The sequence below is a fragment of the Eschrichtius robustus genome, chromosome 12, assembly GCF_028021215.1.
Source record: "Eschrichtius robustus isolate mEscRob2 chromosome 12, mEscRob2.pri, whole genome shotgun sequence".
Lineage (NCBI taxonomy): Eukaryota > Metazoa > Chordata > Mammalia > Artiodactyla > Eschrichtiidae > Eschrichtius > Eschrichtius robustus.
The window spans coordinates 84,238,435-84,252,407 of record NC_090835.1 but is presented as its reverse complement, the minus strand read 5'-3'; the positions used below and the strand labels follow the sequence as shown (position 1 = coordinate 84,252,407).

At 35.4% G+C, this 13,973-nt stretch overlaps 1 protein-coding gene across 1 annotated transcript; it reads right to left on the bottom strand.

Moving 5' to 3' along the window:
• Nucleotides 1-2,091: 2,091 nt before the first annotated feature.
• On the bottom strand, nt 2,092-12,476 carry LOC137774086 (butyrophilin subfamily 1 member A1-like). Its single transcript, XM_068559205.1, has 8 exons — nt 12,449-12,476; nt 9,066-9,086; nt 8,961-8,981; nt 7,660-7,680; nt 7,281-7,307; nt 6,492-6,518; nt 2,824-2,850; nt 2,092-2,639 (listed from the first exon to the last, which is right to left on the bottom strand). The coding sequence occupies exons 1-8, from the start codon at nt 12,474-12,476 to the stop codon at nt 2,092-2,094; spliced, it is 720 nt and encodes a 239-aa protein (XP_068415306.1).
• Nucleotides 12,477-13,973: the final 1,497 nt, after the last annotated feature.

Genomic DNA, 13,973 nt, shown 5'->3' with positions numbered 1-13,973 from the left:
TAAGCAATGATGACATAACTTTGTTTTTGGTGAGCTGCTATTTTAGCTCATGCCAAAATGAAGCTCATCTTATCTCGATCACCTTTTCAGAAAAAAATGTAAACATGCACTCACGTAAACAGAATTAGTTAAAAAAGAGATGAGGAACCAAAGAGAAAAAAAAGTCACCCATTTGTTCAAAACAGTATCTGTAGCAGTGGCTACATGAAGCCTGCTACATGCATTAAAGAGATAAATTTGATTTCCTATGAAAATAAGTGTATACTGAAAAATGTCATTAGAAACATAGGATATTAAAATTTTAATGAATAATTTTGTGTTTTATGGAAAAAATCTTTTGGAAATATTGCAGGACAATATCATATGACCCAGTCATTTCATTTTTAGATATTTACCATAGAAAAGTGAAAACTGATGTTCACACAAAAATGTTTACATGAATATTTATAGCATCTTAATTTATAACCACCCCAACTGGAAACAACATAAATGTTCTTTTGTGATTGAATGATCAAATTGCTGTACATTCATTCAATGGAATACTCCTCAGCAAATAACAGGAATAAAGTATTAATACCTCTATTACAGTGGTTGAATATCAGAAGCCTTATTCTGAGGGAAAGAAGCCAATCTCAAAATGTAAAATATAATATGATTCTATTTATATGAGCTTCTGGTAAAATACAAAAATATAGAAACACTAATCTGATCAATTGTTGCCAGGTTAGGTATTAATGAAAGGTTTGACTACAAAGTCTACTGTAAAAGAGTTTATTGGGACAATGGAACTGTCTTGTATCCTGAAAGTAGTAGTGGCTACATGAGTCTATACAAGTGTTAAAACCCACAGGACTGTACTAAAAAAATCATTTTTACTGCATGTGCATTAAGAAAATGTCTTCCCAAGCTATAAATAGTAGTAAGAAAAGGTGGGGCTAAACCAATATCTCATAAGGGAATGAGAGGGTAAAAAATGTAAGGATGTAATATAGATGAAGTTCACGCAGAGGAAGTGAAGAGTAAACTTGAAAACATCCGTTTCCCTCTGAATGTCACTAAGTTAGACAACTAAGAACAATTCAATTATTTCTTTATTTGAAAGTTTTATTTTTCTGCATATCACTTTACAAATGTAGTACAAAACCCAAAGGTATGCTGACTTTAAAAAAACGCACAACATGAGAGTTGCGAGTTAAGTTTTATTTGGGTCTAAATGAGGACTGCAGCCCAGGAGGCAGCGTTTCAGATAACTCTGAGAAACTGCTCTGAGGAGGCAAGGTGGGGAGCCAGGATATACAGGAGTTTTGCAACAAAGGGCAGGTAGTCGGGAAGTCAAAAGATTATTGTTAATTAAAGAAAACCAGATATCTCAAGTCAAGGAATTTAGCTCTTTTCTATGTATGGGAAGATGCATACATAGATGAGTTTGGGCTCACTGAAATCATTCCTTTGATATGCACCTCAGCCATCTGGGGCCAGTATCCTGTGTTTTCACACCCTGAGTTTCCTCAGCGCTCACTGCAGGGAGTGTCTGCAGTCTGACAGCTGCTAGATGGCAGGTATTCTTTTCAACCCTGAGTTTCCTCAGGGCTCACCGGCTCACGTTGGAGGGCTGCAATCATTGACGACTGTGACATCCTTTGTTTATTGATATGGCAAGAAATATTCCATTTATAAATATTCCATTCCATTTATAAATTTTCCCTTTATCAGATACAAAAGAGTATAAAATAAAAAGTTATTCTTCCCTTATTTCTACCTTTGTCATTTTAAATTTGTAATCTTAAAGAAATTACAACACCGTATGGGCAATCACATGCACTAGTTTCTTATATATATTTATAGTGATAATATGATTATATTATATGAGCATATATATATATATATATATTATATTGTTTTCATTACACATACCATAAGCAACACAGTTTTTTACCCTGCACCATGCTTTGGGGGAGCTGTTTATGAAGAAGATAAGAGGATAGGGACAACCATAAAAATGGATAAGAAAAAATAATTTGCTTCTGGTCTAGAAGTCAGGTCATGATCAGATGCTTCAATTCACACTGACCTGCAGCTTATATGGTGCTCTTAGTACAGGGGATTCTGTGCTGCTTCAGGCACTGGACAGATGGTCAAATGCCCTGAATCACTGGACCAAAGCCTGAAAAAAGGCTTTAAGGGCCCATCAAAGGAGCCTTGAGACAAGGTGTGAATATGGGATTTATCTATCATATTATAAAATGAGATACGCCCCTCCTCATATTCTAGGAAAATACACACTCTGGCAGGGTGCTCCTTTACAGTAAGTTGCGTTTCTGGAGAGGTGAGTGCCCAGTACTCATCCTTATAAAACCTGATGGCCCAGAAACCATCCTCAGGTTTGATGCAAATCCTCCCCTTCCTCATTACATGAGGCCTACAAATTCCCAGGTCCCAGGCTCCATGGTCTCCGACTTCTACTTCCCAGTAGCACCTCCTGGAGGTGATGACCTGATGACCCAGCACACAGGGAAGGGAATAAAATCTCTGTGGGTCCTCAGGTAGATCTTGAGACTTCGCTCCCCAGGTTACACATCTGTTCCCTTCTGACAAGGTGAGGGAAGGATGTGCTGTGGCTGGATCCAGAGTAACATTCACTGCAAAGACAATAACCCTTTTAATCTCTGAAAAAGAGGGATCCTGGACCACGAGAAACTATTTGTATTAGCCTGAGATATCTCTGAGCTTGTGGGACGTGCATATACTCCCACGTGGACTCTTTCATCCACAAATCCTGAGACTGATCCTGAGAGTAAGGAGGCCATCAGGGAATGGACTCACCAGCCTGGAAAAATTCTTTCCTCCAGTCTGAAAAGAAAATAAATATGTATGATCAGATCTAGTGCCTGAATTTCCTGGTACAAGAGGTAATTTCTTTCTTTCTTTCTTTTTTTAAAAATTTACTTATTATTTTATTTATTTATTTATTTTTGGCTGTGTTGGGTCTTCGTTGTTGCACGCGGGCTTTCTCTAGTTGTGGTGAGCAGGGGATTCTCTTGTTGCAGAGCATGGGCTGTAGGCGCACGGGCTTCAGTAGTTGTGGCTCGCGGGCTCTAGAGCGTAGGCTCAATAGCTGTGGCACACGGGCTTAGTTGCTCTGCGGCATGTGGGATCTTCCCAGACCAGGGCTCGAACCCGTGTTCCCTGCATTGGCAGGCAGATTCCAAACCACTGTGCCACCAGGGAAGCCCCAAGAGGTAACTTCTTCTATTTGATACTTCTTTTGCTAAGGATCCAAATTTATTCTATAACTTTTGCTTGAACTAAAGTTTCCACTGCTTTTCTTATTAAATATTCTTATAAGAATTAATTCCTCTAACTTATACTTTATGTGGTGCAGACTATAGGCATTCCCAACTCACAGTTACCCTCTTCTTAAACAAATAGCAAAATTACATGTCTGCGTCTCACGACCTTCCCTGCATTTAGGTGAGACTATGTGACTGAGTTGTGACCGATAAAATGTGCTCAGCAGGGAACCATATCATTTCTAGGCTTGACAATAAAATTGTTCATGTGATTTTTTTTGTTCTCCTTCTCACTGTAACACTTTCCCACCCAATTCCAGAACTAAAAGGCCCTTAAAATGGAGAAGACAGAAGACTGGGGAAAAAAACTTGTTCTCAGAGTTACTATTTTGAAGAGAGTTGCCCAGGAGAGCCACTGACCCAGGTATATTCATAAAATTTGTATGAGTGTGGTTAAACCACAGAGATATGGGAATTGCTTTTTGTAAAAATCAAAGTTAATTACACTGCTCAATGCAGAAAGTGCTGTTGTTCTTGCAGCAAAAATAGAAATGAAGTTTTCCCTCCCCTGAGAACAAGGAAAATAAAGGGAACAGTGAACAGGCTAAAGAAACGTAACCTGGCCTGAAAAAGTTAATCACTCCTTGGTTTACTTTAACTGTCACTAATTTGTACTAACTAGATTTGTACTTTACAAAGCTAACCTCACTCCCTGACACTATGTAATTTACATTCTGTACCTATCACCCCTAGCTCTGTGTGAGTTACATCCTGTGCCCCTTACTCCTAAACTTATTAGTTCCCAGCACTTACATTCCATACACCTCTCGTAACAAATCACCCCCTATAGTTTTTGCATTTCAGAAACAAGGAAACGGGCCGATAAACCAGAGGCAAACGGACACAATTACCAGACTGCCGGACCCCAATTACCGAGCGGCCTGACACCAGCTATGACTGTTTTGAAATAATGCAAAGGAAAGGAAGAAGGCAAGACCTTCACTACTTTGATCCTTATCATATACCCTGGACTTCGAGCCCCACATATAAAAATCTTCCCTGATTCCCAAGGGGGGGGGGCGCAGTTCTTGAGGCGCTAGCCTGCTGTGTCTTTCCTGCTGCCTGGCAGAAAAATAAAGCCATCTCTCTCTTCCTCCAAAATCCCTGTTTCCGTATTTCTGTTCCGCCTCGGTGCACAGGGAAGCTGGTATTTCGGCAACATTGTAAAATGAAAGCAAAATATCATAACCAACACTTAAAAAGCATGTGGTCTTGGTTTAATGCTTAGGCAATAGGAGTGACAAAACAGATAAAACTGACAGCATTTAGAGACATCCATGATAAGAAGAGACAAAACAGTTGCTAAAACTGTTTCCTATGATCATTTAGGAAACATATCTTGTGCCCTAAACAGGACTAAAGGAGTTATTTTGGAAGAGAGTATTCTTGGATCTGTTATTGACATCCTATTAAAAAAATCTATTCATTTAAAAAATAATTATTCACCTTTTTTTCAAACATAAATCAAAATAAATGAAAAACTCCCCAAATGGGTAAATTTTCAAGTTTAAGAGGTGATTTTTTCTAGACCAAGAGTCAACAAACTATGGCCCAGGAGCCAAATCCAGCCCACCCCATGTTTGTGTAAATACAGTTTTATTGTTACACAGTGATGTTAACTCTTTATGTATTACCTGTGGCTGCTTTTGTGCTAAAAGGGCACAGTTGAGTAATTGTGACAGAGACCGTATAGCTCACAAACCTTAAAGTATTTACAATCTTGGCCTTTACAGAACAAGTATGGCAATCACTTTTGTAGGCCACCTAAAATAAGAGATGAAATTAAAAGTGCACTCAGCTCAAGGGAATAGTGCATTGAACAAAGTGTCTTAGGAAAATCAAGAATGAACACAAATCAAGATGATGGACTTTTTTCAGTTTTATCGGGTAGCTTCAAGTGAGCAATCATAAAGGGAGACATATAAGAAAAAAAATGAGATTGACAAATATGACTAAAGTTGTATTTTGGATATGATTATTAACACATGAAACTAACTGTTCGGAAATGTATGAGAAGCTTACTAAATTTGGAGAAAAATGTTGTCAAAAATAACATGAAGAGTACTTCTGGAATGGCTGAGTAAATAGCTCAGCAAATCCTCTCACCAAAAGCAACAATTAAGACTGGAAAAATTGTCAGAAATGATCACTTTACATGGAAAGTAACAAAGCACACATCAAATTGGGACACACTCATTCATGAAAAACTATTTCAAATGATTAATAAAAGAATGCCCATAAAAGGATGATCTCTTGTTACAATAAAATTAAATTAGGAATAAAAAACAGAAGCAAATATTAGATATAAACCACATTTGGATATTAGTCAATATATTTATAAATAATCTGTGGATCAAAAAGGAAATCAAAAGAAAATTTTGAAAATATTTTGAATTGAATAAAAATGAAAACACTATCTACCAAACTTTATTGGATGCAGCTAAAAGTAGTGCCTAGAGGGAAATTTAGAGCTTTAAATGTCTGAAGTAGAAAAGGAGTATTATCTTAAACCAATAGCCTAAGCTTCTCCCTGAAAGGACTAAAAAAGAGAAGAGTAAACTAAATTAGAGCAACAGAACAGAATTTTGAGTCCAGAAGTCAGCTTATGATCAATTGATTTTTTTCCAAAGGGGCCAATGCAATTCAATGAGGAAAAGTATACTCTTTTCAAGAGTTGGTGCTAACACAATTGGATATCCACATACAAAAAGACATATTTAGATCTTTCCCTCAACCCACACAAAACAATTAACTCAAAATGTGTTATAGACCTAAAGGTAACAGCTAAAACTATAAAATTTTCAGTAGAAAAATTAGAGAAAAAAATTCATAACCTTGAGTTATGCAAGGAGTACTGACGTTGTAATATAGTAAGAATAAATAAAAATCACAGAAGAGAAAATTATACTCTGCTTTCATTTCTTGGTATCTGCTTTAATTAACTTGTGTCTTGTGAGATGGAGGTGAGAAAGAGATGAGAAGAAAAATACCTTAAAAATTATCATTTTTGCTATGTTTGCTATGGACCACAAGTTGGGCTCTATATATTTTTCTCTGTCATGTGGTAGTTAGCATGATGTTTCATAGAATTTAGGAGCTTCATTATATATCTTAGAATCATCTTCAGGCCAATGTACTCACCGGGGTACAATGATGTCTTCTGCCAGCCTGCAAGTGAACAAAATGAGAAAATGTTATTACCCTTCCCTGGTCCTTCTCATATCTTTTCCTCTCTCATCACTGGCATTCTCTAAGTATTCAGTTACTTATTTATCTCTCTGTCCCTTTCCTTCCTCACCATAGTGTGACCATCCCTTTAACTTGAAAATGGTTGGGTTTGTGTATATGTACAGAAAAAAGGTAAAGTTAGAAGAAAAATCAAGCTACAAGCAAGAGAAGGAAAAAAAGGGAAAAAGAGAACACAGAAAATAAAGAAATGATGGAAAGAAAGGTGGATAGTTTGAGAAATGAAGATGGAAAGAAAGAATAATGGACTAAATGGAAGGAATGCAAGGAGGAAAGGAGAAAGGTAAGGAATTAGGAAAAACAGAGGTGAAAGAATAAAGAATTGAAAAGAGTGAGACAAAGACTAAAGATGTGAAAGAATAAAGAATTGAAAAGAGTGAGGCAAAGACTGAAACAGGAAAGAAAAGAGTGGTGAGGGAAGTGAAGAGAAAGGAAGGAAAGCTTGGGAAATATCCATCAAAACAATTACATTTTTTTCTTTTCCATCTCAGTAAAAAAGATACTCTAAGAAAGAAAATGAGTTAACTCACTTTTACAGATTCTCTTCCATTTATGCTTCTATACAATGAGCACATGCAATGGTATATTATGCCTGACTTTTTCTGGGAAGGAGGTTTAGAAAAGGGTTAGGTGTCTTATTATTTGTGGAATTTGATCCCATGGAAGAACTTCTGAGTTACTTACCATTCCTAAATTGAGCTTTCCTCTCATCTGAAAGGAGATGCACATGTAAGATGGGGACTCTCAAAGGATGAAGATACAGAAAAAAAGACATGCATTCTTCTGAGGAGTTTATCATAATCATTGCTATCATTAGTCAAGCCGTTGCTCCCTTCTGAAATTATTTTCATGGATAAAATAGGGTTGAATCACATGATTTTAAGGACTTAATCAAGGTAAGCAGGTAAATAATTCCTAACATGATAGCTGCAATATACAGAGGCAAAAGGGAAATGCAAAAGATACCTAAAATAAGGAGTTAAGGGGAAAGAATGAAGTGAAGCAAGGGAGCACCAGAGGAGGACATAATCTTGCAAATATTTAACTATTAGAATACAATTACCAATTTCCTTTTGCAATTTTTCTGAAAAACAAAAGTAAAAACATCATTGTAATGTTACAGAGAAGAAAAATTAAACTTACTTGGAAGGATGATATAATGTTTTCTCCAACACATTTCAAAAAAAAAGAAAGAAAACATATTATGTGTTAATATAGATAATTTTACAGTTAAAATTCAAGAGGGAAATTATCAAATTCCTCCATGAAGTATTCTTTTTAATCTAATTTAGAATACTGAGTCATGATTATCATCACCTGCAATGTTGTCATGCAATACAAGCTACAATTTATTCAATTTTCCAGTGACTTAAATATTTGCTAAAGGCTTTATGTAATTAATTAATACTAGCAAAATAATTGTGAAGTAGTGCTCCTCTGTTCAAAAAAGAAAGATCTGAGAATCAAAGGGGTGAATAACATGAAGAAGTTTCTGTTGGTAAATGGACAGATCAATGATTTGAACCCAGGTCTGTTTAAATGCAAAATGAAGACTCTGTAACACTATGCCATAAATCTCCACCCCTGGTCCAGCCAGTTGAGGCTTCAATCACAAGGTAGAAAACAGTGGCGTTGTCTACAAGGAACAATCTACTGTATTTTTAAAAAAGTGTCCTGCATAGAAGAGCTTTTGAATTTTTCTTAGAATCAGACTGTGGGCACAGTAAGCACCACAAGAGCTCTTTCAGATATATTCTCATTAACATTTTGCTCATCTCAGAGCCATGAGAAGGAGTTATTGTTGGCATAGACAAAATCAAAAAATAATACATTAGATAAAGAGAGGAATGAATGGGAAAAATAAGTTAACTGAAGAGAGAACAAAGAGAGAAACAGGTAACGGAAGTTGTAATACAGTAAGAATGAATAAAAATCACAAAAGAGAAAATTATACAGAGGAAGTAGGAGGAACAGAAAAGGGAGGAAGCAAGAAAAATCACTATAGAAAGATCACATCTTATAAATTGTCATTAAAGTTTACCATTTTCTGGGCTTCCCTGGTGGTGCAGTGGTTAAGAATTTGCCTGCCAATGCAGGGGACACGGGTTCAAGCCCTGGTCGGGGAAGATCCCACATGCCGCGGAGCAACTAAGCCCATGCGCCACAACTACTGAGCCCGCGTGCCACAGCTACTGAAGCTCACGCACCTAAAACCCATGCTCCACAACAAAAGAAGCCACTGCAATGAGAAGTCCGTGCACCACGGTGAAGAGTAGCCCCCCTCGCCACAACTAGAGAAAGCCCGTGCACAGCAATGAAGACCTAACACAGCCAAAAATAAATAAATTAAAAAAAAAAGTTTACCGTTTTCTTTCCTAAGTTGATCTGAAAAAAAAAGAGTAATATAAGAATTCTTATGAAACAGCTAATATGAAGATCATGTTTTGTAAAAAAATCATTAAAGTTTACCGTTTTCTTTCTTAATTTGATCTGAAAAATAAAAAAGAGTAATGTAAAAATCACTATGAAACAGAAACAAAACAAACACAAAAATCTTCCCAAAAATCTCCTCACCTATTCTATATATAATAGGTTAGCCACTTTAGAGAGAAAAAACATATTTATTTTCTGGGTGTTTTACTGTAAAATATATAGGGGTCAACATTGCTCTTTGCCAAGTGGTAAAGTAGATAAAGAATTTTTAGTTTATCATGACTGAACTTAAAATCCCACAAAGTGATTTCCTAAAGTCCTTATTAAGACTTAATATCATCATTGCTATCATCACCATCATCACCACCATCATGACAATTACCATTGACATTCATTGAGTGCTTTCCCCATACTAGACTCTGTGATACATGCTTTAGAAGTAGCAGTACATTTGATCATCAAAAGTGCTCCGGGTAAGTTATTACACTTACGCAGAAGTGTAAACTGAGGTTACAGCAAGGATATGTTACTTGCTGAGTTCCCCACAGTTGCTTATTTCAGAGTCAGAACTTTATCCAAAGTCTGTCTGACATCAAAATTAACTATTTTATCCAATAAAATAATCTGTTCTGTTCTCTGTATTATCTCTGGGCAGCTCAGCATCATTTTTTAAAAATTTATTTATTTACATTTTATTTTTGGCTGTGTTGAGTCTTCGTTGCTGCATGCGGGCTTTCTCTAGTTGCGGCAAGCGAGGGCTACTCTTTGTTGCGGTGCGTGGGCTTCTCATTGCAGTGGCTTCTCTTATTGCGGAGCATGGGCTCTAGGTGTGCAGGCTTCAGTAGTTGTGGCTCGCGGGCTCTAGAGCACAGGCTCAGTAGTTGTGGCGCAGTGCTTAGTTGCTCCACGGCATTTGGGATCTTCCCAGACCAGGGCTCGAACCCATGTCCCCTGCATTGGCAGGTGGATTCCCAACCACTGCGCCACCAGGGAAGTTCTCAGCATTATTTTTAAAAATAGCTTTTCATCTTCTTTGTTGAACAACATGTCAAATGATGGGTGAGGCTTAGTAATGAATTCATATTTAAAAGTAAGGCCATTTAAAAGCAAACTGGACATCCTTTGTCTCTGGAAATAGCTCTATAAAAGGTGAATTCCTCCTTAGGATCATAAGAGGTAGAGCCAGCCATATTTTGGAGCCCTTCTAAGTAACAGATAGTTAAGAAATTTTTTTCTTTAGAGAAATTCAATTTTTATAAAGATGAAGTATTGGTTGTCTTTTGTTTGTGTGATGAGCAAGTTCCTAGATTATTGAGTATATGGCAGTAAAATTCATACTGGGAAAATTCATAAAAGTTGTTTCCATGTACACCCTATTTTCAACTCCATGATGCACTCTAATTCTTCATTGCCTTTGACATTGATCCGTCTGGAAATCGTTAAAGGTTTATACAGGAGGGTAGGGCTCCTCTTCTGTTTTATGATCACTGTTGCTCTGCGATGTACTAATGATACCCATTTTCTAATTTCTATAAAATGTAAAACTGTTTCGTCTGCATATGGCGCCTCTCTCATTCTCTTTGTTATTATTTGCTTTGACTTTCATTATAATATAATTCTCCCATTACCAGGTCTCTCCAGTAGAAAGTTTTAAGCATATAATTGCTAGTTATTTTTAACCAACCTACTCCAATGATTCATAAATAATTTATTTTCTTTTAATTTAACTTAATATGTGATAAAAGAGGAAAAATGTGGCATGCATTTGCCTGTGTATTTTGTTTTTAGAGAAGGAAATTTTCAGTAGAAGAACGAAGCATTAGAGTACAGTAGCACTCTCAAATCCTGATACTATGTAGTGTTATGTAATACTGTGTAATATGTAGCAAGACTATGGAAAGAGTTTGGCTGACCCTCAAAAAGTTAAACAGAGTATACTACATTTTTTTTTTAAAATTTCAACCACATTATTTGAAAATCCAATTAGTCATTTAACATCATGAAAAACCTCTGACTATTAATTCATGTAATTAATTCCCTCTCTTATTCACTGTTTTATGTTCTACTACATTCATAATATGTACTCAAAATGAATCAGACTTAAATGCAAGAGCTTAAAACTATAAAACTCTAAAAGGAAAACATGAAGTTACATTTTCATGACCTTGGGTTTGAGAATGGATTCTTAGAAATGACACCAGTGCACAAGCAACAAAAGAAAAAACAACAGAGAAATTGGACTTAATAAAAAAATTGAAAACTTCTGTGCATCAAAAGATAAAAAAGTGAAGAGACAAGGTACAGAATGGGAGAAAATATCTGCAAATTATATATTTTAAGGGCCCAGTATCAGAAATATACGTAGAAAAAAAGCTCATACTGCTCAACGACAAAAAGAAAAAGAACCCAGTTTAAAAATGGCAGAGGACTTGAACAGATATTTCTCCAAGGAATGCCAACTAGCATATGAAAAGATGCTCAACTTCTTTTGTCCTTAGGGGGATGCAAATCAAACCACAATGAGATACCACTTTACAGGCACTAGTATGGCTATAATTTTAAATATTGAAAAATAACAAGTGTTATTGAGATTGGAGAGAAACTGGAACTCTAATACATTGCTGATTGTAATGTAAAATGGTGCCATCTCTATGGGAAACAGTTTAGCAGATCCTCAAAAAGTAAAAAAAATGTATACCATGTAACCCAGCAATTGCTAAGTATATAAACCCCCAATTCTTGAAAACAGGCATTCAAGCAAATACATGTACAGAAATATCCAAAGCAACACCATTCACAGTAATCAAAAGGAATAAAAAGCCCAAATGCCCATCAACAACTTATGGATAAGCAAAATGTGGTATACCCATACAACGAACTGTTACTCAGCCTTAAAAAGGGATGAAGTACGGATGCCCGTTACAACATGACTGAACCTCAAAAACTTTATGCAAGTGAAAGAAGGCAGACAGAAAAGGTGGCATATTGTATAATCTCATGCATATGAGATCACAGAGACAGAAAGCAGACCAGTGGTTGCCAGAGACTAAGGAGTAGGGGAATGAGAAGTGACTTCTTAACGAGTACGGAATTTACTTTTAGGGTGATAAAATTATTTTGGAACTAGATGGAAGTGATAGTTACTCAATATTGTGAATGTACCAAATGCCACTGAATTGTACACTTCAAAATTGTTAATTTAATGTTATATAAATTTTACCTCAATAGAAGTAAAAAATAAATCAGTAGAAGAAATCTACAAATGAAATAACAGAGGGTCTAATCAATTCATTTAGTCATGAACAAAGCCCTTGGTTCTAACAAAATGCCAAAATACCCATAGAGTTACTCTCATAGAGTCAAGGGCTGACATTACTTTAGTTACATAATTTATATTTATGTGAAGATAAAAGGCCTACCTTGCTCTGGCTTATTTTCTTCCTTCATTGTCTCTGAAAAAAAATATTAGATAAAAATTTTGACAATCTGGAAAAACAAACAGGAACAAACTTATTACAGATTAAATTGAAGCAAATTGCAAATAGAACAGAGTTTCAAATAGATTGGTATACCAGGGAGAAGTTTTTTCTTATACAATGTGAAGATACTGGAACACTTTGTTTACTATTGTCTAAAACTGGGTTTTCTGCAACGATATCTTTGTAAGTGGATCAAAAGTTGAAACTCACCATTTTCTTTTATTTTTTCTGCAAAACAAGTAAGGTAAATATTGATTAAAATAACTGAAGTAATTCACAAATAAAATTACAGAGGATCAAATATTAATTCTTTTATGGGCAAAACTCTATTTTACATAATGCCAAGGTACTAAACATTGCTTTTATACAATCCAGGTCTGATTTTTCTTCAGTTATATATTTTCCACTTGGGTGGAGATAAATTCTCCTTTTCCTTCCTTCCTTTCTCTGAATAAACAGATTAGATAAATTCATTTGTTTCCAATAAATTGATACAATTTACAAATGAATTAAGAAGTTTAAATTGATTAGGTTATTAATTAATCAAATCCTTTGTACATAGATGAAGATAAAATACCTTTCTTTTTCTTCATGTCTTCTAAAACAAATAGAAGAACTTTTTTATTTTCAGAATGAAAACTGAAATAGACAAACTCTTCATCTTATTTCTATCCACCATGTCCTTCCTTTCCTATTACTCCCTCTGGTGTCATTTCCCTTAAGCTTGCAGAAATTCCTTTACAGTTTCTTATTAAACAAATATTCTGATAAATTCCTTGACTTTCCTTCCTTCCATGCATGATTGTCTTAATTTTGTCTTTATCACTGAAGTCTATTTTCACTGGATATATAGACTACTGGGTTGACAGTCTTCTCATTCAGCATTTGAATGCTATTGATGCACTGTATTCTTACTCCTATGATTTCTGATGTGAAACCACCTGATCTTAAATAATTTCTTCTCTGCTGTTTTCCTTCAGAAACTTTCAGGAGTTATTTCTTTATCTTTGGTTTTCAAGAATTATGATTGTGATATATCTAGGCATGTAGCTATTCTTGAAATTTATTCTTCTTGTATATTGCCAAGCATTTTGCAACCTTAAGTGTAAATCATCACCAAGTTTGAGAAATTTTTGACATTCTTTTTCAAGTATATTTTATGCCTCAGTCTTGCTCTCTCCTCTGGGAATCTCATAATTTTTGCGTTAGAACTTTTGGTATTACCTTATAGTTTCTCCACAGCTCTCTTCATTGTTTATTTTCCTTTTTATTCTTCAGATAAAAAAAAAAAATTCTATAGATTTGTCTTCCAGTTCCTGGTCTTTTTACTTTGTCATCTACATTCTGCTATTGTGTCAATTCAGTAATATTTACATTTCAGATATATTTTTCAGCTCTAAAATTTTGATTTGGCTGGGTTTTTTAGTTTCTTTTTCTCTGTTGTGAATTTCTTTTTCTTTCATTT

Excerpts from the sequence above, each read along its gene's own strand:
- LOC137774086 (XM_068559205.1), bottom strand. The coding sequence starts at position 12,476 with ATGAAGGAAGAAAATAAGCCAGAGCAAG. Across the intron at positions 8,982-9,065 it reads TCAAATTAAGAAAGAAAACG|ATCAACTTAGGAAAGAAAAC; the intron begins GTAAACTTTAAT and ends TTTTTTTTTCAG. Across the intron at positions 7,308-7,659 it reads AAAATTGCAAAAGGAAATTG|ATGAGAGGAAAGCTCAATTT; the intron begins GTAATTGTATTC and ends ATCTCCTTTCAG.